The 25,773-nt window shown below is 45.1% G+C and overlaps 1 protein-coding gene across 3 annotated transcripts in view; it reads right to left on the bottom strand.

The window, feature by feature from the left end:
• Positions 1-25,773, bottom strand: part of LOC124037641 (peroxisome proliferator-activated receptor alpha-like) — a 76,697-nt gene that overhangs the window by 3,982 nt on the left and 46,942 nt on the right. For all 3 annotated transcript variants that reach the window (XM_046352563.1, XM_046352564.1, XM_046352565.1), the window contains exons 4-5: positions 16,962-17,100; positions 7,903-8,102 (exon numbers count right to left, since the gene is read on the bottom strand). In XM_046352563.1, the coding sequence (XP_046208519.1) occupies positions 7,903-8,102; positions 16,962-17,100 (339 nt within the window). The remainder of the gene's footprint in view (positions 1-7,902; positions 8,103-16,961; positions 17,101-25,773) is intronic.

Genomic DNA, 25,773 nt, shown 5'->3' with positions numbered 1-25,773 from the left:
GTGGAGATGGGAGAACAACCATCTCTGCAGCACTCCACCAATCAGGCCTTTATGGTAGAGTGGCCAGACGGAAGCCACGCACATGACAGCCTGCTTGGAGTTTTGCAAAAGGCACCTAAAGGACTCCCAGATCATGAGAAACAAGATTCTCTGGTCTGATGAAACCAAGATTGAACTATTTGTCCTAAATGCCTAGCGTCACATCTGGAGGAAACCTGGCACCATCCCTACGGTGAAGCATGGTGGTAGCATCATCATGCTGTGGGTATGTTTTTCAGCAGCAGGGACTGGGAGATTAGTCAGTCGAGATTCTTGATGAAAATCTTCTCCAAAGCGCTCAAGACCTCAGACTGGGGCGAAGGTTCACCTTGCAACAGGACAATGACCGTCAACATACAGCCAAGACATCGCAGGAGTCTCTAAATGTCCTGAATAAATGGGTCTGAATCCTTTATAAATGCACTGTATGGCATTCCTACAAACAAGGGTGGCTCAACTTATCCCTTGAGCTCAACTCAACCCACTCTCCCCTCAAGGCATTGCTAAAAGGCTATGCTAAAGGCTATGCTAAAGCTAAACTGAGTGTCTATACATACAGTGTAGTTGGTCCACAGTTTCTGCTCACTGTTTACAACACTGTGATACCATGAGCTCATCGGGAAACCTGGGGAAGATCAAACTGCTTGGACTGAATCACTTCTAACAACTGGACTAGACTTTCATTAACTCTAGTAACTAGTAACTGGACTAGACTACTGAACTCTGAGTGGATACTCAATGGATAATGCCAGAGAAGCCGGTGTTTGCAAGATATATTGGCACGCCTGCAAACAGTGGCAGCTCTGCTTCTAGCTCCTAAGCAACTTTGCTGTACTTATTTTTTTTTGGTGTGTTATTTCTTACATTATTAGCCCAGAACGTTAAAAAATATATATATATTACATACAGCCGGATATAACTTTTTGATATCAGAGTGGTGGTAACTCACCAGCATTACGGCCAGGAATACGTCTTTCCTGAATTGGATCCTTTACTTGTATCCCCCAGGGCAATTTAATTTATCCCAGAGGCTGACGTGGCCAAGACGTGGCCGGAAGAAAAGAGGTATTCGGAGTGCGACTCAGGAGGAGGGCACACCATCCACCGCTTCCGAGTGTATTACTCACTAATGTTCAATCTCTGGAAAATTAAGTCGACGAGATCAGGGCAAGGATCTCCTTCCAGAGAGACATAAGGGACTGTAACATACTCTGTTTCAGGGTATCATGTCTCTCGGGATATACTGTTCCCGTCCATGCAGACAGGAGTAAAGAACTTTCTGGGAAGAAGAAAGGCGGGGGTGTATGTTTCATGGTTAACTACTCATGGTGTGATAACATACAGAAACTGTATATTCCCACTCAAGCCGATACCACAACAGCCCTCAAGGACCTACACTGGACTTTATGGAAACTGGAAACCACATATCTTGAGGCCACATTTATTGTAGCTGGGATTTTAACCAAGAAAATTTTAAGAAACCGCTATGGAAGTTCTATCAACACATTAGCTGTAGTACTCGCTTAGGAAAAACACTAGACCACTGCTACTCGCCTTTTCGAGATGCCTAACTTCGGCAAATCAGATCACTGCTCCATTTTGCTCCTCCCTTCCTATAGGCAGAAACTCAAACAGGTAAGGACTATTCAACGCTGGTCTGACCAATCAGAATCCATGCTTCAAGATTGATCAGAAGGACTCTGATATGTTCTGGGTAGCCTATGAGAATAACATTGACGTTTACACGGACACAGTGACTGAGTTCATCAGGAAGTGTATAGGGGATGTTGTTCCTAAGGTGACTATTAAAACCTACCCAAACCAGAAATGGATAGATGGCAGCATTCACGCAAAACTGAAAGGGCAAAAAACTGCATTTAACCATGGCAAGGTGACTAGGAATATGGTTGGATACAAACAGTGTAGTTATTCCCTCCGTAAGGCAATCAAACAGGCAAAACGTAAGTACAGAGACTGAACTAACACTCACTTCTGTCATCACGAAGTGCTTTGAGAGGTTAAGGATCATATCACCTCCACTTTACCTGACACCCAAGACCTACTACTGACGCCCCTACTTCCATTCATTTGCTTACCGCCCCAATAGATCCACAGATGATGCAATCACCATCACACTGCATACTGCCCTATCCCATCTGGACAAGAGGAATACCTACATCAGAATGCTGTTCATTGACTATAGCTTAGCCTTCAACACCATAGTACCCTCCAAGCTCATCATTAAGCTCGGGGCCCTGGGTTTGAAACCCACCCTGTGCAACTGGGTCCTGGAATTCCTGATGGGCCACCCCCAGGTGGTGAAGGTTGGAAACAACACCTCCACTTCACTGATCCTCAACACAGGGGTTCGTACTCAGCCCCCTCCTGTACTCCCTGTTCCCCCATGACTGTGTGGCCATGCACGCCTCCAACTCAATCATCAAGTTTGCAAATGACACTGATTACCAACAATGACAAGGCAGCCTACAGGGTGGAGGTTAGGGCCCTGGCAGAGTGATGCCAGGAAAATAACCTCTCCCTCAACATCAACAACATGAAGAAACTGATCGTGGACTTCAGAAAACAGCAGAAGGAGCACGCCCCTATCCACATCGACGGGACCGCAGTGGAGAAGGGGGAAAGCTTCAAGTTCTTCGGCGTACACATCACGGACAAACTGAAATGGTCCACCCACACAGACAGTGTGGTGAAGAAGGCGCATCAGCGCCTCTTCAACCTCAGGAGGCTGAAGAAATTTGTCTTGGCCCCTAGGACCCTCAGAAACTTTTACAAATGCACAATTGAGAGTATCCTGTTTGGCTGTATCACCGACTGCACCGCCCGAAACCACAGGGTTCTCCAGAGGGTGGTGCTGTTTGCCCAACGCATCACTGGGGGCACACTACCTGCCCTTCAGGACACCTACAGCACCCGATGTCACAGGAAGTACAAAAAGATCATCAAGGACATCAACCATCCGAGCTATCATCCAGAAGGCGAGGTCAGTACAGATGCATCAAAGCTGGGACCGAGAGACTGAAAAACTGCTTTTCTCTTAAGGCCATCAGACTGTTGAATAGCCATCACTAGCCGGCTCCCACCTGGTTACTCAACCCTGCACCTTAGAGGCTGCTTCCCTATATAAATAGACATGGAATCACTGGCCACTAGTCACTTTAATAATGTTTACAAACTGCGTTACTGATCTCATATGTATATACTGTATTCTATTCTAATGTATTTTAGCCATTTATTTGATTTGATTTTCGGTTGCCAGAGACGCGAACCAGTCATTGTCTTTTTATTCTGTATCTATGGACATGACCGAGTAGTTCGTTCTAAATGTTCCATTGCCATACTGGCTGCCAACGTTCTTATCCCTTGCTTGCTACCGTAGCTAGCCAACTACGGCTAACTTCCAGTCACGCCAAACAGTGCAGCCAGAATAACAACAGTAGCTGCATTTGCGTTTGTTTAAGCTGTTTTGTAGTGACATTTTATTTGGATACATCCATAACAATGAGGCGCGATTTCGCCGGGCATAAAAAATGTGCTCTCTTGTCAGGACACAGTTGTTCAGAGTAGCTAGCCAACAACACAGCCAACACAATCACTTCAAACTTAAACTGGAAAGACTGCAAACTAGCTACACTTTGTTTATTTTTACCTTTTTTCAATTTACATTTCTTTGTACATGCAGTTGAAGTCGGAAGTTTACATACACCTTAGCCAAATATATATTTAAACTCAGTTTTTCACAATTCCTGACATTTAATACAAGTAAAAAGTCCCTGTTTTAGGTCAGTTAGGATCACCACGTTGTTTTAAGAATGTGAAATGTCAGATTAATAGTAGAGAGAATGATTTATTTTAGCTTTTATTTATTTCATCACATTCCCAGTGGGGCAGAAGTTTACATACACTCACATTAGTATTTGGTAGCATTGCCTTTAAATTGTTTACCCTTGGGTCATAAGTTTTGGGTAGCCTTCCAGAAGCTTCCCACAATAAGTTGGGTGAATTTTGGCCCATTCCTGCTGACAGACCTGGTGTAACTGAGTCAGGTTTGTAGGCCTCCTTACTCACACATGCGTTTCCAGTTCTGCCCACACATTTTCTGTAGGATTGAGGTCAGGGCTTTGTGATGGCCACTCCAATACCTTGACTTTGTTGTCCTTAAGCCATTTTGCCACAACTTTGGAAGTATGCTTGGGGTCATTGTCCATTTGGGAGACCCATTTGCAACCAAGTTTTAACTTCCTGACTGATGTCTTGAGATGTTGTTTCAATATATCCACATCATTTTGCCTCCTCATGTCGCCATCTATTTTGTGAAGTGCACCAGTCCCTCCTGCAGCAAAGCACCCCCACAGCTGCCACACCTGTGCTTCATGGGTGGGATGGTGTTCTTCGGATTGCAAGGCTCTCCCTTTTCCACCAAACATAACGATGGTCATTATGGCCAAACAGTTCTATTTTTGTTTCATCAGACCAGAGGACATTTCTCCAAAAGTACGATCTTTCTCCTCATGTGCAGTTGCAAACCGTAGTCTGGCTTTTTGAAGGCGGTTTTTGAGCAGTGGCTTCTTCCTTGCTGAGTCGCCTTTCAGGTGATGTCGATATAGGACTCGTTTTACTGTGGATATAGATACTTTTGAATTTTGCACGCCCAATTTTTCAGTTTTTGATTTGTTAAAAAAGTTTGAAATATCCAATAAATGTCGTTCCACTTCATGATTGTGTCCCACTTGTTGTTGATTCTTCACAAAAAAATACAGTTTTATATCTTTATGTTTGAAGCCTGAAATGTGGCAAAAGGTCGCAAAGTTCAAGGGGGCCGAATACTTTTGCAAGGCACTGTATGTGCAGATGAGGATGTGCAAGTAGGGATACTGGGGCGCAAAAGAGCAAGAGGGTAAGTAATAATATGGGGATGAGGTAGTTGGGTGTGCTATTTACAGATGGGCTGTGTACAGGTACAGTGATTGGTAAGCTGCTCTGCCAGCTGATGCTTAAAGTTAGAGAGGGAGATATAAGACTCCAGCTTCAGAGATTTTTGCAATTCATTCCAGTCATTAGCAGCAGAGAACTGGAAGGAAAGGCAGCCAAAAGAAGTGTTGGCTCTGGGGATGATCAGTGAAATATACCTGCTGGAGCGCGTGCTGCGGGTGGGTGTTGCTATGGTGACCAGTGAGCTGAGATAAGGTGGGGCTTTACCTAACAAAGACTTATAGATGAACTGGAGCCAGTGGGTTTGGCGACAAATATGTAGTGAGGGCCAGCCAACGAGAGCATACAGGTCGCAGTGGTGGGTAGTATATAGGGCTTTGGTGACGAAACAGATGGCACTGTGATAGACTACATCCAGTTTGCCGAGTAGAGGGTTGGAGGCTATTTTGTAAATTACATCGTCGAAGTCAAGGATCGGTAGGTTAGTCAGTTTTACGAGGGTATGTTTGGCAGCATGATTGAAGGAGGCTTTGCTGTGAAATAGGAAGCTGATTCTAGATTTAATTTAGGATTGGAGAAGCTTAATGTGAGTCTGGAAGGCGAGTTTACAGTCTAACCAGACACCTAGGTATTTGTAGTTGTCCATATATTCCAAGCCAAAGCTGTCCAGAGTAGTGATGCTAACACAGGATAGATCTCTGAGGAGGTAACACACAGGACAGATTTTTTGGGGGATTTCAGATGATACGAAAGAGAGGTTGAATATGCTAGTAAAAAGGGTTGCAACAATTTTGGAGGATAATTTTAGAAAGAGAGGGTCCAGATTGTCTCGCCCAGGCTGCTTTGTAGGGATTCCTGATTTTGGGTTGCTTGGGCAAGTTGCTGCAGAGGGTGCTGAGATGTTGGTCGGGGCAGGGGTAGCCAGGTGGAAAGCATTGCCAGCCATAGGAAAATGCTTATTGAAACTATCGATTATCGTAGATTTATCAGTGGTGACAGTGTTTCCTATCCTCACTGCAGTGGGCAGCTGGGAGGAGGTGCTCTTATTCTCCATGGACTTTACAGTGTTCCAAAACTTTTTGGAATTAGTGCTATAGGATGCACATTTCTGTTTGAAAAAGCTAGTCTTAGCTTTCCTAACTGACTGAGTATATTGGTTGCTGACTTCCCTGAAAAGTTGCATATCACAGGGGCTATTTGTTGCTAATGCAGTATGCCACAGGATGTTTTTGTGCTGGTCAAGGGCAGTCAGGTCTGGGGTGAACCATGTCTGTTCTTAGTTCTACATTTTTTTGAATGGGGCATGCTTATTTAAGATGGTGAAAAGCACTTTTGAAGAGCAACCAGGCAACTTCTACTGATGGGATGAGGTCAATATCCTTCCAGGATACCCGGGCCAAGTCGATTAGAAAGGCCTGGTCTCTGTGTTTTAGGTTTTAGGGTGTGTTTAAAGGGAGCGTTTGACAGTGATGAGGGGTGGTCGTTTGACCGCGGACCCATTACGCATGCAGGCAATGAGGCAGTGATCGCTGAGATCCTGGTTGAAGAAAGCAGAGGTGTATTCAGAAGGCAAGTTGGTCAGGATGATATCTATGAGGATGCCCATGGTTACGGATTTAGGGTTGTACCTGGTAGGTTTCTTGATAATTTGTGTGAGATTGAGGACATCTAGTTTGGATTGTAGGACGGCCTGGGTGTTAAGCATGTCCCAATTTAGGTCACCTAACAGTGTGGTCCTTCTGTAGCTCAGTTGTTAGAGCATGGCGCTTGTAACGCCAGGGTAGTGGGTTCGATCCCCGGGACCACCCATACGTAGAATGTATGCACACATGACTGTAAGTCGCTTTGGATAAAAGCATCTGCTAAATGGCATATATATAATATATATATAGTATGGATTTTTAAAAGTAGAAGCTTGAATTGTTTGTACACAGACCTGGATAGTATGACAAAACTCTGCAGGCTATCTCTGCTGTAGATTGCAACTCCTCCCCCTTTAGCAGTTCTATCTTGTCGGAAAATGTTATAGTTAGGGATGGGAATTTCAGGATTTTTGATGGCCTTCCTAAGCCAGGATTCAGACACGGCTAGGACATCCGGGTTGGCAGAGTGTGATAAAGTAGTGAACAAAACTAATTTAGGGAGAAGGCTTCTAATGTTAACATGCATGAAACTGAACCACTGAACAGAGGAACTACAGACTCACCACTGAACAGACGAACTACAGACTCACCACCGAACATAGGAACTACAGTAACAGTTTGGTCTGTGTTACATGTGGATGTGTATTTCAACTGACCTGTGACCACTGACCGCTTACTGACTGAATCCTTTCTGACATCTTCTTTCTGACCCTTGCCACACCTACACTCACCAATGATGGAATTCACCAATTTACCAGAAACATAACACTTATCCCACCCATATAGTCTACTCTTGGAGTCCACAGATCTAAGGGCATAATCTTTAAAGCAAGATGGAAGGAGTTTTTTCCTAAATACTGTTAATAATGGTCCTTTATGAGTCAGGGTCATACAGAGTGTCTCTTCATAAAGTATATTCAGACAGATGTGTCCTAGAAATGTATTTCTGTCGTTGCATGATTCTTTGGCTCCTATTGCGTAGTTGTTGCCAGGTTATATTGACACATAAGGGCTGTTTCATTGCCCATTTCATCACATTTAAACTGGATCCAAATGCAGCCTACACACTCCAAAGGGAATCATTCAAAATATAATATTGGACCCTTCTGGTTGCACAAAAAAAGACATGGTGTAATTCATTAGGGTTGGAACAAATAGTATGGCATTTCCAATATTTGAATTATTCCCTTTGGACAGTGAGTTTCAGTTTGGTCCAACATGCAAGCAAGCCCCAAGCCCCAAGCCCCCCACTTCCACACACTGCTCTTACTGGAGTGCTGGTCTTTCCGGTGAGGATGGTGCGGGCTTTGGCCTTGTTCATGTTGAAGTTTTTGAGGTAGGCCTCATAGATGTGCCTAGCCAGGGTCTTCTGGTCGGCTTGCTCGGGGTCCTCCACCTCCCTGTCCCCCGTCTGGATCTCTGCCTTCAGCTTCAGCTTCTCTGACTGGGGCATCCGACCAAAACGGATCGCTAAACAGAGAGAACAGAGGAGAGGAAGTAAACACATTAGGTGCAGCATGGCAGTGACGTGTCATTTTTATTGAATTCAACTGCAACGGACAACGATGTATCTGTTTTGCTGAGACAGATATGCAGACGCTTGCCAATTGTACGGTATATTGTTTATCAAATCAACATAAGAAATATATGGAGGTTCAAGACAATTGAGTACTGTTTGCCAAATCATGAACACTGTTGTTTTAAGTTTTCTAGATATAAAGACAGGTTATGGATCCCTGGAGACATGAGTTTAATGTCCTGTATGTTTCAGGAACAATTGAGATAATTGGGGGCAGGATGAGGGCTAGTTGAGGATTAATGTGTTAGCACACTAAAGAAAATAGCACAAATCAGGTAGCTAGTGTGTGTGTGACTCTGATCCTAAGTGTCTAGCTAATCAGATTACAGTTGCACTACCAATAACCCCTTCCATCTGACACACACACACACACACACACACACACACACACACACACACACACACACACACACACACACACACACACACACACACACACACACACACACACACACACACACACACACACACACACACACACACACAACAGCAGGTGCACCTATTACATATATTTATGGTACTCTAAAGGGATACAGCTGGGCTCAGATTTCAATGGCTTCTATAGTGTTCTATTGTGATTAACCACACCACACACACACACACACGTTCACTGACTGGTAAATTACAGTAAAATAAGCCGGTGTTCAGAATGGGGCCATATTAGATTACTGGATAAGTGAATGGTTCCTCTAAACTTGGCAGATCCCTGGGAAGGATGGCAAACCTGGGTTCAAATACTATTCAACATCATTTCAAATACTTTGCTTGGGCTCGATTGAGTTTACCTGGCAGACTAAAGCAAACGCTTAAAGTATTTGAAACATTTCAAATAGTAGTTGAACCCACGCCAGGAGGATGGGGATCCTGAGGCAGCAGCCAACTGTCATTAGAGAAAGAGGAAATGAGAGATGCTCTGAGTGGGGCCCAGGAGACTCGGGATAAGAACATCAGACTAAGAGGAGGATGGGGATGAGTCTCTGACTCACTAAAGCAGAGCACAGGGACGGTGTGGGACAACAATCTGTCAGAGCGTCTGTCAAACAAACAACAAACAACCCAATCTATGCTGCTGAAAGGCTTAAGAAGCAGGGAGGAATTTATAATGTCTCTTCTGGAGTGCTGTAGTCCTGCTGACAAAAGTCTACCAAGGAAAGAGTGACGACCAAAATAAATTGCACACAGAACTCAGACTTTTGTGTAAATCTTCCATTGAAATCCATGCATGATTTATGCAAAAGGGGGAGAGAGAGAGAAAAGGGGGGGGTCTAAAGCCTCAGTGTATCAGGTTCTATATGTTCCATGACCCTCTCCCATGTCATTCTCCTGTATACTGTTACATTTAGGTAACATATGAAACACCCCTAAAAAAATATATAAACAAATTAAATAAACATATGAAACACAATACACATGCACAGATAGAGGGACTGTATGTAGATATAGAGGACTGTATGTACAGATAGAGGGACTGTATGTAGATATAGAGGACTGTATGTACAGATAGAGGGACTGTATGTAGATATAGAGGACTGTATGGACAGATAGAGGGACTGTATGTAGATATAGAGGACTGTATGTACAGATAGAGGGACTGTATGTAGATATAGAGGACTGTATGCACAGATAGAGGGACTGTATGTAGATATAGAGGACTGTATGTACAGATAGAGGACTGTATGTACAGATGGAGGACTGTATGTTCAGATAGAGGACTGTATGTACAGAGAGAGGACTGTATGTACAGATAGAGGACTGTATGTACAGATAGAGGACTGTATGCACAGATAGAGGGACTGTGTGTACAGATAGAGGACTATGTACAGACAGAGGACTGTATGCACAGATAGAGGGACTGTGTGTACAGATAGAGGGACTGTGTGTACAGATGGAGGACTGTATGTTCAGATAGAGGACTGTATAAACAGATAGAGGACTGTATGTACAGATAGAGGGACTGTGTGTATAGATAGAGGACTGTGTGTACAGATAGAGGACTGTATGTACAGATAGAGGGACTGTGTGTACAGATAGAGGACTGTATGCACAGATAGAGGGACTGTGTGTATAGATAGAGGACTGTATGTACAGCCAGAGGACTGTATGCACAGATAGAGGGACTGTGTGTACAGATAGAGGACTGTATGTACAGATAGAGGGACTGTGTGTACAGATAGAGGACTGTATGCACAGATAGAGGGACTGTGTGTACAGATAGAGGACTGTATGCACAGATAGAGGGACTATGTGTACAGATAGAGGGACTGTGTGTACAGATAGAGGACTGTAAGCACAGATAGAGGGACTGTGTGTACAGATAGAGGGACTGTGTGTACAGATAGAGGACTGTATGCACAGATAGAGGGACTATGCGTACAGATAGAGGGACTGTGTGTACAGATAGAGGACTGTATGTACAGATAGAGGACTGTACAAACAGATAGAGGACTGTATGTACAGATAGAGGGACTGTGTGTACAGATAGAGGACTGTATGCACAGATAGAGGGACCAAGTGTACAGATAGAGGGACTGTGTGTACAGATAGAGGACTGTATGCACAGATAGAGGGACCAAGTGTACAGATAGAGGGACTGTGTGTACAGATAGAGGACTGTATGTACAGATATAGGAAGTGCAGATAAGATAAGTGAACACCCACTTTATTGTTCCTGGGGGGAAACTTGTCTTGAACACACAAGTGCTGGTCCCACATAAACATTTTGAAATTAATACTAATATTGAGAATCAGTTCCAGACCTGGGTTCATATACCATTTATGCTATTTCAATTACTTCAAAAGACATTTATTTATTTATTTTTTATTTGAAAAGACTAGTTAAATATTGGAATGTATTTGGAAATATACGTGGCAAGTATTTGAAAATACTGAAATACACTGACTGAAATACACTCCCATGCATTTAATCCATTATTTGAAAATAACATTTTAAATGTGTATTTGAAAATACTTTAAAATAGTAGGCTATTTATAGTTAATTATTTTTAAAATACTTTCAAATAGTTCCAATAGAAGCAGTTGATTTTGTGCTAGACATGCACCTGTCTAGGCTAAATAAAATGTAGACAAATCTCGACCCTGTATGTGACCGATGTAGAGACACTTCTGCAGATCTTAAGCATGTCAAGTGTTTTTGCCACATCTGTAACCAGTGTAGTTTTTGAAGTCAATGTAGAATTGTGCCCCCTGGTGGCCCTTTTTGGTCTACCACCTACTGCCTTAATGCTGTCCAGACCAGTGCAGGATGCACTTGCTTTCTCTACTATCATCTCCAAGAGACGTACAGTTCTTAAGTAGAAAAACGTCCACCGTCCATTGCACAGTCGACAGTTAAACGATTTTATTAACTTTTTAAAACTAGAAAAAAACATGTTATACTTTAAAAGGGAAAAAGTATGTATTTCATTCCACCTGGGTACTCTTTATAGATATTCTACTAGGGCCAGACCCCCCATATGACTTGAAAATTGTCTGGCTTACTGATGCTGTTGCCATTTGTTGTTATTTCTTTTTAAAATATTTGATTTGCATCCATTATTTGTGGATGGCTTGGTCTGGAAACAACCTGTCACCATACCTGTCTGTATCCCTCTGAGTTGTGATAGAACCTATCTGTGGGGTTAGGTGGGGGCTGAGTTGTGATAGAACCTATCTGTGGGGGCTGAGTATTGATATAACCTATCAGTAGGGTAAGGTGGGGGCTGAGTTGTTATAGGTTCTATCAGTAGGGTAAGGTGGGGGCTGAGTTGTGATAGAACCTATCAGTAGGGTTAGGTGGGGGCGGAGTTGTGATAGAACCTACCATTAGGGTTATGTGGGGGCTGAGTTGTGATAGAACCTACCATTAGGCTTGGGTGGGGGCGGAGTTGTGATAGAACCTACCATTAGGGTTATGTGGGGGCTGAGTTGTGATAGAACCTACCATTAGGCTTGGGTGGGGGCGGAGTTGTGATAGAACCTATCATTAGGGTTAGGTGGGGGCGGAGTTGTGATAGGTTCTATCATTAGGCTTGGGTGGGGGCGGAGTTGTGATAGAACCTATCATTAGGGTTAGGTGGGGGCGGAGTTGTGATAGAACCTATCATTAGGCTTGGGTGGGGGCGGAGTTGTGATAGAACCTATCAGTAGGGTAAGGTGGGGGCTGAGTTGTTATAGGTTCTATCAGTAGGGTAAGGTGGGGGCTGAGTTGTGATAGAACCTATCAGTAGGGTTAGGTGGGGGCGGAGTTGTGATAGAACCTACCATTAGGGTTAGGTGGGGGCTGAGTTGTGATAGAACCTATCATTAGGGTTAGGTGGGGGCGGAGTTGTGATAGAACCTATCATTAGGCTTGGGTGGGGGCGGAGTTGTGATAGAACCTATCAGTAGGGTAAGGTGGGGGCTGAGTTGTTATAGGTTCTATCAGTAGGGTAAGGTGGGGGCTGAGTTGTGATAGAACCTACCATTAGGGTTAGGTGGGGGCTGAGTTGTGATAGAACCTACCATTAGGGTTAGGTGGGGGCGGAGTTGTGATAGGTTCTACCATTAGGCTTAGGTGGGGGCTGAGTTGTGATAGAACCTATCATTAGGGTTAGGTGGGGGCAGAGTTGTGATAGGTTCTATCATTAGGCTTGGGTGGGGGCGGAGTTGTGATAGAACCTATCAGTAGGGTAAGGTGGGGGCTGAGTTGTTATAGGTTCTATCAGTAGGGTAAGGTGGGGGCTGAGTTGTGATAGAACCTATCAGTAGGGTTAGGTGGGGGCGGAGTTGTGATAGAACCTACCATTAGGGTTAGGTGGGGGCTGAGTTGTGATAGAACCTACCATTAGGGTTAGGTGGGGGCGGAGTTGTGATAGGTTCTACCATTAGGGTTAGGTGGGGGCTGAGTTGTGATAGAACCTATCATTAGGCTTGGGTGGGGGCGGAGTTGTGATAGAACCTATCATTAGGGTTAGGTGGGGGCGGAGTTGTGATAGAACCTATCATTAGGGTTAGGTGGGGGCTGAGTTGTGATAGAACCTATCATTAGGGTTAGGTGGGGGCGGAGTTGTGATAGGTTCTATCATTAGGGTGAGGTGGGGGCTGGGGGAGAGACAATGTGACCCCTTTGGGTTCCCATTGCCAGGAGTTGTTAAGCATTTCCCTCCAACAATATATATACAGTGCCTTCGGAAAGTATTCAGACCCCTTGACTTTTTCCACATTATTATGTTACAGCCTTATTCTAAAATGTATTAAATTGTTTTTCCCCCTCTTTAATCTACACATAATAGCCCATAATGACAAAGCAAAAACAGGTTTTTAGAAATGTTTGCTACTTTATTCAAAATAAAATACAGAAATAACAAATTCACATACAGTACCATTCAAAAGTTTGGACACACCTACTCATTCCAGGGTTTTTCTATATTTTCTACATTTGTAGAATAATAGTGACGACATCAAAACTATGACAATGACCCAAAACAGCTCCAGGCTGTGTAAGGGCTTTTTGACAAAGAAGGAGCGTGATGGTGTTGCATCAGATGACCTGGCCTCCACAATCACCTGACCTCAACCCAATTGAGATGGTTTGGGATGAGTTGGACCGCAGTGAAGGAAAAGCAGTCAACAAGTGCTCAGTATATGTGGGAACTTCTTCAAGACTGCTGGAAAAACATTCCTCATGAAGCTGGTTGAGAGAATACCAAGAGTGTGCAAAGCTGTCATCAAGGCAAAGGTTGGCTACTTTAAAGAATCTCAGATATAAAATATATTTTGATTTGTTTAACACTTTTTTTGGTTACTACCAGATTCATAGTTTTATTTCATAGTTTTGATGTCTTCACTATTATTCTACAATGTAGAAACAATAAAAAGAAAGAAAGAACCTTGAATGAGTAGGTGTGTCCAAACTTTTGACTGGTACTGTAAGTATTCAGACCCTTTACTCAGTACTTTGTAGAAGCACCCCTGGCAGTGATTACAGCATCGAGTCTTCTTGGGTATGACGCTACAAGCTTGGCACACCTTTCTCCTCTGCAGATCTTCTCAAGCTCTGTCAGGTTGGATGGGGAGTGTTGCTGCACAGCTATTTTCAGGTCTCTCCAGAGCTGTTAGATCGGGTTCAAGTCTAGGCTCTGCCTTGGCCACTCAAGGACATTCAGAGACTTGTCCCGAAGCCACTCCTGCTTTGTCTTGGCTGTGAGCTTAGGGTCGTTGTCCTGTTGGAAGGTGAACCCTCGCCCCAGTCTGAGGTCTTGAGCGCTCTGGAGCAGGTTTTCATCAAGGATCTCTCTGTACTTTGCTCAGTTCATATTTCCCTCGATCCTGACTAGTCTCCCTTTCCCTGCCGCTGAGAAACATCCCCATAGCATGATGCTGCCACCACCATGCTTCACCGTAGGGATGGTGCCAGGTTTCCTCCAGACGTGACGCTTGGCATTCAGTCCAAAGAGATCAATCTTGGTTTCATCAGACCAGAGAATCTTATTTCTTATGGTCTGAGAATCTTTAGGTGCCTTTTGGAAAAATTAAGCGAGCTGTCATGTGTATTTTACTGAGGAGTGGCTTCCGTCTGGTTGGTGGAGAGCTGCAGAGATGGTTGTCCTTCTGGAAGGTTCTTCCATCTCCACAGAGGAACTCTAGAGCTCTCTCAGAGTGACCATTGGGTTGTTGGTCACCTCCCTGACCAAGGCTCTTCACTCTAGATTGCCCAGTTTGGCCGGGAGGCCAGCTCTAGGAAGAGTCTTGGTGGTTCCAAACTTCTTCCATATGGAGGCCACTGTGTTCTTGGGGACCTTCAATGCTGCTGAAGGTTTTGTGGGAACTCCTTCAAGACTGTTGGAAAAGCATTCCAGGTGAAGCTGGTTGAGAGAAAAGTGTGTAAAGTGTGTAAAGCTACTTTGAAGAATCTAAAATATAAAATATGTTTAACACTTTTTTGGTTACTACATGATTCCACATGTATTATTTCATAGTTTTGATTTCTTTATTATTTTCTACAATGTACAAAATAGTAAAAATAAAGAAAAAACCCTTAGTAGATGTGTCCAAACTTTTGAGTGGTACTGTATATAAAATAAGTAGTTGATTCGGGCCACATTATTTGAAAATACTCAAATACACAGAAAATAGGTATCCTCTCCAGCATGATGGTGTTCAGTTCAGTGGTATCACAACCTGAATTGTGTCCATGAGTTTACTGCCACCAATCCCCAGGTGTGTGTGTGTGTGTGTGTGTGTGTGTGTGTGTGTGTGTGTGTGTGTGTGTGTGTGTGTGTGTGTGTGTGTGTGTGTGTGTGTGTGTGTGTGTGTGTGTGTGTGTGTGTGTGTGTGTGTGTGTGTGTGTGTATGTATGTATGTATGTATGTATGTATGTATGTATGTATGTATGTATGTATGTATGTATGTATGTATGTATGTATGTATGTATGTATGTATGTATGTATGGTGTGGAGGGATGTGAAGGGGAGCTTAGCAAGGTCACTGTAGTAGTTGGTCAGAGTTGACGGAGACAGACAGACGGATGTCCGTCCGTCCGTCTGTCTGTCTCCGTCAACTCTGACCAACTACTACAGTGACCTTGCTAAGCTCCCCTTCACATCCCTCCACACCACGCACAAAGTCACCCCTTAATTCTATTTCAGTCCATTGTAAACAGCAGGACATGGACCTTAGAGTCAGAATGCCATGTTGTATGTTGACACAAAACACACAGGTAAACATCATCCTTCAAATAGGGCCAAAGACTTCAAATCAAATTGTATTGGTCACGTACACAGTTTAGCAGATTTTATAGCGGGTGCAGTGAAATGCTTTGACCTCATTATCCTATATCAAGTTTATTGTTCATAGATTAACTCTATTTAAAGGAAAGATCATTATGTTTATATTGTGAAAAGTCTGTCTACACTGCTCTACACTGCACAGCTCACTATCAGTCTAAATGACCTTAAATTCTCCACTCGGTCAGTTCATTGATCAGTGGGCAGCCCTGGTCATGTGACCTGTAGGCCCAGACTGAGACTCACACTGCTTGTCTCTGTTCACACCTAAATGGTGACAGGGTTCAGCCAATGCAATACAGCCCCACCTTACCATTCTACTGACCTTCACAATTACACACCACCACGCAGAGACACTGCATAGAGTCTTGATAGAGACCGCACAGAGACCGAGTAGAGACCGCGCAGAGACAGCGTAGAGACCGTGTAGGGACAGTGCAGAGTCAGTGCAGAGACCGCGCAGAGACAGCGCAGAGACAGCGCAGAGACAGCGCGTAGGGACCGCGCATAGGGACCGCGCGTAGGGACGCGCGTAGGGACGTAGGGACCGCGCGTAGGGACCGCGCGTAGGGACCGTGCAGAGACAGGGAGACTTCAATCAATTGCAATTCTGCATCATTTTCTTCTAGATACAGCAAAATATGAAATGGTGCAAATGCTTACATGGGTTTATGAATGAATGCTATAGGATTCACAGCTGTCACTCATTCATCTTGAAAAGCAACCGTACACCATAATGTGGTTTTGAATGGCGTACAGTACGTGTGAGTGAGTGTGTGTGTGCGTGTGCGTGCGTGTTATTGTGTGTGTGAGCATGCACGCTCCTTCCTGTTTCTACAAGAGTGTGGTTTTGAATGGCGTACATGTGTGTGTGCATATGTCCACGTGCAAATGTGTGTGTGTGTGCTCCTCTCTGGTTGCTACTGGCAGGTTGTGCTGTAAGCAGTAAGCAGTAGTCAGGGCTCTGGCTTTGTCTGTGTTCCTCACCATTGTGGGACATGCCCACAGACAGGCACTTCTGGAAACGGCAGTATTGGCACTTGTTCCGGTTCTTCTTCAGGATCTTACATCGGCGTTCACACTTGTCATATTCCAGCTTGAGGCGGATGGTCCGCCGAAAGAAACCCTGTAGGGAGAGAATCAGGAGAGAGATAAATGTTCAGGTTGAGACCCAATAGACTGCACTCATGATAAAACTCACCCTGGACTCAGTAGGGTAACTCAACCACATACAGTATTGTGACTTGGTAAAAGAAAACAATTGCCAGTTTGTACCTGGTATCTTTATATCTCTCAACCTCTGCGCAAACTTTATTCATCTGAGACTCTCTCAACCTAAGTGAACTCTCAGCAAAGCAAAGGCAGTATCCTGACCTACAACATGCCACTAAGAATCCCCACTTTCCTCCAATCAGCCAACAGACACTTTCTCTGTAGAAAAAGTGAAATACAGAGAATGGACCCAATGACTGGAGCATGACACTATCAGCCTGGACATACATGCTTATCACGTTCCAAATGGGATTTCACTAGTGTTACACAACTCTGACAAACAGCAGTGTCTGGTTATGGGCAGCTTTAGACGTACTGTCCTGAGTGGTTTAGGGCTTGGACTGGGGTTGGGAGGGGGGGTAGTGAATTGCTTAAGAAGAACATTTAGCCAGCCCCATCCCAAGATGTTGATTTCATAATTCTTGTGAAAGATCTCCTTAATGTGTCCCTACACACGACATGCATTAACGCTTGCAAGGACACGCCACATGCACGCAAGTACGCACATACACCCCTCAAGGGTGACGTGAGGGCAGAATGCTTGTCAGACACAACGACCTCCTGCCAGGCCTGTCTCTGCCTCATGTCTCTGTCTCTGTCTCTGTTTCTGTCTCATGTCTCTGTTTCTGTCTCTGCCTCATGTCTCTGTTTCTGTCTCTGCCTCATGTCTCTGTTTCTGTCTCTGCCTCATGTCTCTGTTTCTGTCTCTGCCTCATGTCTCTGTTTCTGTCTCTGTTTCTGTCTGCCTCATGTCTCTGTTTCTGTTTCTGCCTCATGTCTCTGTTTCTGTCTCTGCCTCATGTCTCTGTTTCTGTCTCTGCCTCATGTCTCTGTTTCTGTCTCTGCCTCATGTCTCTGTTTCTGTCTCTGCCTCATGTCTCTGTTTCTGTCTCTGCCTCATGTCTCTGTTTCTGTCTCTGCCTCATGTCTCTGTTTCTGTCTCTGCCTCATGTCTCTGTTTCTGTTTCTGTCTCTGCCTCATGTCTCTGTTTCTGTCTCTGCCTCATGTCTCTGTTTCTGTCTCTGTTTCTGTCTGCCTCATGTCTCTGTTTCTGTCTCATGTCTCTGTTTCTGTCTCTGCCTCATGTCTCTGTTTCTGTCTCTGCCTCATGTCTCTGTTTCTGTCTCTGCCTCATGTCTCTGTCTCTGTTTCTGTCTGCCTCATGTCTCTGTTTCTGTCTCATGTCTCTGTTTCTGTCTCTGCCTCATGTCTCTGTTTCTGTCTCTGCCTCATGTCTCTGTTTCTGTCTCTGCCTCATGTCTCTGTTTCTGTCTCTGCCTCATGTCTCTGTTTCTGCCTCATGTCTCTGTTTCTGTCTGCCTCATGTCTCTGTTTCTGTCTCATGTCTCTGTTTCTGTCTCTGCCTCATGTCTCTGTTTCTGTCTGCCTCATGTCTCTGTTTCTGTCTCTGCCTCATGTCTCTGTTTCTGTCTCTGTTTCTGTCTGCCTCATGTCTCTGTTTCTGTTTCTGCCTCATGTCTCTGTTTCTGTCTCTGCCTCATGTCTCTGTTTCTGTCTCTGTTTCTGTCTGCCTCATGTCTCTGTTTCTGTTTCTGCCTCATGTCTCTGTTTCTGTCTCTGCCTCATGTCTCTGTTTCTGTCTCTGCCTCATGTCTCTGTTTCTGTCTCTGCCTCATGTCTCTGTTTCTGTCTCTGCCTCATGTCTCTGTTTCTGTCTCTGCCTCATGTCTCTGTTTCTGTCTCTGCCTCATGTCTCTGTTTCTGTCTCTGCCTCATGTCTCTGTTTCTGTCTCTGCCTCATGTCTCTGTTTCTGTTTTTCTGCCTCATGTCTCTGTTTCTGTTTCTGCCTCATGTCTCTGTTTCTGTCTCTGCCTCATGTCTCTGTTTCTGTCTCTGCCTCTCTGTTTCTGTTTCTGTCTCTGTTTCTGTTTCTCTGCCTCATGTCTCTGTTTCTGTCTCTGCCTCATGTCTCTGTTTCTGTCTCTGCCTCATGTCTCTGCCTCATGTCTCTGTTTCTGTCTCTGCCTCATGTCTCTGTTTCTGTCTCTGTTTCTGTCTGCCTCATGTCTCTGTTTCTGTTTCTGCCTCATGTCTCTGTTTCTGTCTCTGCCTCATGTCTCTGTTTCTGTTTCTCTCTGTCTTCTGTCTCTGCCTCATGTCTCTGTTTCTGTTTCTGCCTCATGTCTCTGTTTCTGTCTCTGTCTCTGTTTCTGTCTCTGCCTCATGTCTCTGTTTCTGTCTCTGCCTCATGTCTCTGTTTCTGTCATGTCTCTGTTTCTGTCTCTGCCTCATGTCTCTGTTTCTGTTTCTGTCCTCATGTCTCTGTTTCTGTCTCTGCCTCATGTCTCTGTTTCTGTCTCTGCCTCATGTCTCTGTTTCTGTGTTCTGCCTCATGTCTCTGTTTCTGTCTCTGCCTCATGTCTCTGTTTCTGTTTCTGCCTCATGTCTCTGTTTCTGTCTCTGCCTCATGTCTCTGTTTCTGTCTCTGCCTCATGTCTCTGTTTCTGTCTCTGCCTCATGTCTCTGTTTCTGTCTCTGCCTCATGTCTCTGTTTCTGTCTCTGCCTCATGTCTCTGTTTCTGTTTCTGCCTCATGTCTCTGTTTCTGTCTCTGCCTCATGTCTCTGTTTCTGTCTCTGCCTCATGTCTCTGTTTCTGTCTCTGCCTCATGTCTCTGTTTCTGTCTCTGCCTCATGTCTCTGTTTCTGTCTCTGCCTCATGTCTCTGTTTCTGTCTCTGCCTCATGTCTCTGTTTCTGTCTCTGCCTCATGTCTCTGTTTCTGTCTCTGCCTCATGTCTCTGTTTCTGTCTCTGCCTCATGTCTCTCTGTCTGCCTCATGTCTCTGTTTCTGTCTCTGCCTCATGTCTCTGTTTCTGTCTCTGCCTCATGTCTCTGTTTCTGTCTCTGCCTCATGTCTCTGTTTCTGTCTGTTTCTGCCTCATGTCTCTGTTTCTGTCTCTGCCTCATGTCTCTGTTTCTGTCTCTGCCTCATGTCTCTGTTTCTGTCTCTGCCTCATGTCTCTGTTTCTGTCTGCCTCATGTCTCTGTTTCTGTCTCTGCCTCATGTCTCTGTTTCTGTCTCTGCCTCATGTCTCTGTTTCTGTCTCTGTTTCTGTCTCTGCCTCATGTCTCTGTTTCTGTTTCTGCCTCATGTCTCTGTTTCTGTCTCTGCCTCATGTCTCTGTTTCTGTCTCTGCCTCCTCATGTCTCTGTTTCTGTCTCTGCCTCATGTCTCTGTCTCTTCTGTCTGCCTCATGTCTCTGTTTCTGTCTCTGCCTCATGTCTCTGTTTCTTTCTGCCTCATGTCTCTGTTTCTGTCTCTGCCTCATGTCTCTGTTTCTGTCTCTGCCTCATGTCTGTTTCTGTTTCTGCCTCATGTCTCTGTTTCTGTCTCTGCCTCATGTCTCTGTTTCTGTCTCTGCCTCATGTCTGTTTCTGTCTCTGTCTCTGCCTCATGTCTCTGTTTCTGTCTCTGCCTCATGTCTCTGTTTCTGTCTCTGCCTCATGTCTCTGTTTCTGTCTCTGCCTCATGTCTCTGTTTCTGTCTCTGCCTCTGTCTCTGTTTCTTTCTGCCTCATGTCTCTGTTTCTGTCTCTGCCTCATGTCTCTGTTTCTGTCTCTGCCTCATGTCTCTGTTTCTGTCTCTGCCTCATGTCTCTGTTTCTGTCTCTGCCTCATGTCTCTGTTTCTGTCTCTGCCTCATGTCTCTGTTTCTGTCTCTGCCTCATGTCTCTGTTTCTGTTTCTGCCTCATGTCTCTGTTTCTGTCTCTGCCTCATGTCTCTGTTTCTGTCTCTGCCTCATGTCTCTGTTTCTGTCTCTGCCTCATGTCTCTGTTTCTGTCTCTGCCTCATGTCTCTGTTTCTGTTTCTGCCTCATGTCTCTGTTTCTGTCTCTGCCTCATGTCTCTGTTTCTGTTTCTGCCTCATGTCTCTCTCTGTTTCTGTCTCTGTTTCTGTTTCTGCCTCATGTCTCTGTTTCTGTCTCTGCCTCATGTCTCTGTTTCTGTCTCTTCTGTCTCTGCTCTCATGTCTCTGTTTCTGTTTCTGCCTCATGTCTCTGTTTCTGTCTCTGCCTCATGTCTCTGTTTCTGTCTCTTCTGTCTCTGTTTCTGTCTCTGCCTCATGTCTCTGTTTCTGTCTGTTTCTGTCTCTGCCTCATGTCTCTGTTTCTGTCTCTGCCTCATGTCTCTGTTTCTGCCTCATGTCTCTGTTTCTGTCTCTGCCTCATGTCTCTGTTTCTGTTTTCTGCCTCATGTCTCTGTTTCTGTCTCTGCCTCATGTCTCTGTTTCTGTTTCTGCCTCATGTCTCTGTTTCTGTCTCTGCCTCATGTCTCTGTTTCTGTCTCTGCCTCATGTCTCTGTTTCTGTCTCTGCCTCATGTCTCTGTTTCTGTCTCTGCCTCATGTCTCTGTTTCTGTCTCTGCCTCATGTCTCTCTGCCTCATTTCTGTCTCTGCCTCATGTCTCTGTTTCTGCCTCATGTCTGTTTCTGTTTCTGCCTCATGTCTCTGTTTCTGTTTCTGCCTCATGTCTGTTTCTGTTTCTGTCTCTGTTTCTGCCTCATGTCTCTGTTTCTGTCTCTGCCTCATGTCTCTGTTTCTGTCTCTGCCTCATGTCTCTGTTTCTGTTTCTGCCTCATGTCTCTGTTTCTGTCTCTGCCTCATGTCTCTGTTTCTGTCTCTGCCTCATGTCTCTGTTTCTGCCTCATGTCTCTGTTTCTGTCTCTGCCTCATGTCTCTGTTTCTGTTCTCTGCCTCATGTCTCTGTTTCTGTCTCTGCCTCATGTCTCTGTTTCTCTGTTTCTGTTTCTGTCTCTGCCTCATGTCTCTGTTTCTGTTTCTGCCTCATGTCTCTGTTTCTGTCTCTGCCTCATGTCTCTGTTTCTGTTTCTGTCATGTCTCTGTTTCTGTCTCTGCCTCATGTCTCTGTTTCTGCCTCTGTCTCTGTTTCTGTCTCTCTCTGTTTCTGTCTCTGTCTCTGCCTCATGTCTCTGTTTCTGTCTCTGCCTCATGTCTCTGTTTCTGTCTCTGCCTCATGTCTCTGTTTCTGTCTCTGCCTCATGTCTCTGTTTCTGTCTCTGCCTCATGTCTCTGTTTCTGTCTCTGCCTCATGTCTCTGCCTCATGTCTCTGTTTCTGTCTCTGCCTCATGTCTCTGTTTCTGTCTCTGCCTCATGTCTCTGTTTCTGTCTCTGCCTCATGTCTCTGTTTCTGTCTCTGCCTCATGTCTCTGTTTCTGTTCTGCCTCATGTCTCTGTTTCTGTCTCTGCCTCATGTCTCTGTTTCTCTGCCTCATGTCTCTGTTTCTGTCTCTGCCTCATGTCTCTGTTTCTGTCTCTGCCTCATGTCTCTGTTTCTCTGCCTCATGTCTCTGTTTCTCTGCCTCATGTCTCTGTTTCTGTCTTCTGTTTCTGCCTCATGTCTCTGTTTCTGTCTCTGCCTCATGTCTCTGTTTCTGTCTCTGCCTCATGTCTCTGTTTCTGTTTCTGCCTCATGTCTCTGTTTCTGTCTCTGCCTCATGTCTCTGTTTCTGTCTCTGCCTCATGTCTCTGTTTCTGTTTCTGCCTCATGTCTCTGTTTCTGTTCTGCCTCTCTGCCTCATGTCTCTGTTTCTCTGCCTCATGTCTCTGTTTCTGTCTCTGCCTCTGTCTCTGTTTCTGTCTCCTCATGTCTCTGTCTCTGTTTCTGTCTCTGTCTCCTCATGTCTCTGTTTCTGTCTCTGCCTCATGTCTCTGTTTCTGTCTCTGTTGCCTCTGTCTGTCTCTGTTTCTGTCTCTGTTTCTGTCTCATGTCTCTGTTTCTGTCTCTGTTTCTGCCTGTTTTGTCTCTTTCTCAGTCTCATGTCTCAGTCTCTGTCTCATGTCTCTGTTTCTGCCTCTTGTCTCTTTCTGTCTCTCAGTCTCAGTCTCTGCCTCTCTTGTCTCTTTCTCAGTCTCATGTCTCAGTCTCAGTCTCTGCCTCTGTTTCTCTTGTCTCTTTCACAGTCTCATGTCTCAGTCTCTCTGTTTCTCTCTTGTCTCTTTCACAGTCTCATGTCAGTCTCTGCCTCTTGTTTCTCTCTTGTCTCTTTCACAGTCTCATGTCTGTCTCAGTCTCTGTCTCTGTTTCTGTCTGTGCCTCATGTCTCTGTCTCTTTCTCTGTGCAGGGGTCACTCTCAGATGACCAGACAGCTGAGGAGCAGGGCGCTTGTAGGACACATAGCTGGAGTTTTACTCTGGGACAGCTATGACCAGTATTACTCTGGGACAGCTATGACCAGTATTACTCTGGGACAGCTATGACCAGTATTACTCTGGGACAGCTATGACCAGTATTACTCTGTGACAGCTATGGCCAGTTTTACTCTGTGACAGCTATGACCAGTATTACTCTGTGACAGCTATGGCCAGTTTTACTCTGTGACAGCTATGACCAGTATTACTCTGTGACAGCTATGACCAGTTTTACTCTGTGACAGCTATGACCAGTATTACTCTGTGACAGCTATGACCAGTTTTACTCTGTGACAGCTATGACCAGTATTACTCTGTGACAGCAATATCAGTTTTACTCTGTGACAGCTATGGCCAGTTTTACCCTGTGACAGCTATGACCAGTTTTACTCTGTGACAGCTATGGCCAGTTTTACTCTGTGACAGCTATGGCCAGTTTTACTCTGGGACAGCTATGGCCAGTTTTACTCTGGGACAGCTATGGCCAGTTTTACTCTGTGACAGCTATGGCCAGTATTACTCTGGGACAGCATTGACCAGTATTACTCTGGGACAGCTATGACCAGTATTACTCTGGGACAGCTGTGGCCAGTTTTACTCTGGGACAGCTATGGCCAGTTTTACTGGTAGGGAAGGGTAGTGGAGTGGAGGGTAGGGGAGGAGAGGGGAGGGGGGAAAGGGTAGGGGAGGGGGAGGGGAAGGTAGGGAAGGGGAGGGTAGGGGTGGGTAGGGTAGGGAGGTGAGGGTAGGGGTGGGTAGGGTAGGGGTGTGGTGGGGAGGGTAGAGTAGGGGTGGGGAGGGTAGAGTAGGGGAGGGTAGGGTAGGGGTGGGTAGGGTAGGGTAGGGGAGGGTAGGAGTGGGTAGGGTAGGGGTGTGGTGGGGAGGGTAGAATAGGGGTGGGGAGGGTAGAGTAGGGGAGGTTAGGGTAGGGAACACTGCGGCCCACTCTGCTCTCATATCGCCTGCCATCTGGAACTCAGTGTAACAGTGTGTTGACATGAGGGGGAGGAGCACCGCCAACTTCGCCAAGTGACATCCATTTTCAGACAAAGTCCTGGCACAGGGATAGATGGGCTGGCCATGGGTCCAGAAGACATCGCCCACGCGTTCAGAGTGAAAGAGTATGTAAGAAATGTAGTGGATGCCTGGCTTTCACAGCAAGGTGAGAATTGACTCTTCTCCTTCGGGCCGAGGCTTGCCGTCACAGAAGTAATACAGCAGCAATGGAATCAGTACCAGTACCAGTTCCTTTTGGGTCACAGCTAACGACTGGGTTATGTTTTCTTTGGTGGTTAGTGGTTTGTGGGTCATAATAACACCAAAACTACATTATCTTACAGTCACGTGTGATCTAGTGGCTTTCCAGTGGCTCATAAACAATTAACCCAGAGAGCATCCACAATGTGTTGGAGGGCACATTCTTGTGTCCTGTTTGTGTGTTCAGTCATTATTATTATCTCCAATCCAAAGTTAAATCTAGAATTGGCTTCCTATTTCGCAACAAAGCATCCTTCACTCATGCTGCCAAACATACCCTTGTAAAACTGATCATCCTACCAATCCTCGACTTTGGCGATGTCCTTTACAAAATAGCCTCCAATACCCTACTCAACAAATTGGATGCAGTCTATCACAGTGCCATCCGTTTTGTCACCAAAGCCCCATATACTACCCACCATTGCGACCTGTACGCTCTCGTTGGCTGGCCCTCGCTTCATACTCGTCGCCAAACCCACTGGCTCCATGTCATCTACAAGACCCAGCTAGGTAAAGTCCCCCCTTATCTCAGCTCGCTGGTCACCATAGCATCACCCACCTGTAGTACGTGCTCCAGCAGGTATATCTCTCTGGTCACCCCCAAAACCAATTCTTTCTTTGGCCGCCTCTCCTTCCAGTTCTCTGGTGCCAATGACTGGAACGAACTACAAAAATCTCTGAAACTGGAAACACTTATCTCCCTCACTAGCTTTAAGCACCAGCTGTCAGAGCAGCTCACAGATTACAGCACCTGTACATAGCCCACCTATAATTTAGCCCAAACAACTACCTCTTTCCCTACTGTATTTATTTTATTTATTTATTTTGCTCCTTTGCACCCCATTATTTCTCTCTCTACTTTGCACATTCTTCCACTGCAAATCTACCATTCCAGTGTTTTACTTGCTATATTGTATTTACTTTGCCACCATGGCCTTTTTTGCTTTTACCTCCCTTATGTCACCTCATTTGCTCAGATCGTATATAGACTTGTTTCTTCTGTATTATTGACTGTATGTTTGTTTTACTCCATGTGTAACTCTGTGTTGTTGTATGTGTTGTTTGTGTCGAACTGCTTTGCTTTATCTTGTCCAGG

Source organism: Oncorhynchus gorbuscha, linkage group LG06 (genome assembly GCF_021184085.1).
Source record: "Oncorhynchus gorbuscha isolate QuinsamMale2020 ecotype Even-year linkage group LG06, OgorEven_v1.0, whole genome shotgun sequence".
In the NCBI taxonomy this organism is placed as follows: domain Eukaryota; kingdom Metazoa; phylum Chordata; class Actinopteri; order Salmoniformes; family Salmonidae; genus Oncorhynchus; species Oncorhynchus gorbuscha.
Note: the sequence above shows the minus strand (reverse complement) of the source record. Positions and strands in the feature narration are given on the sequence as shown.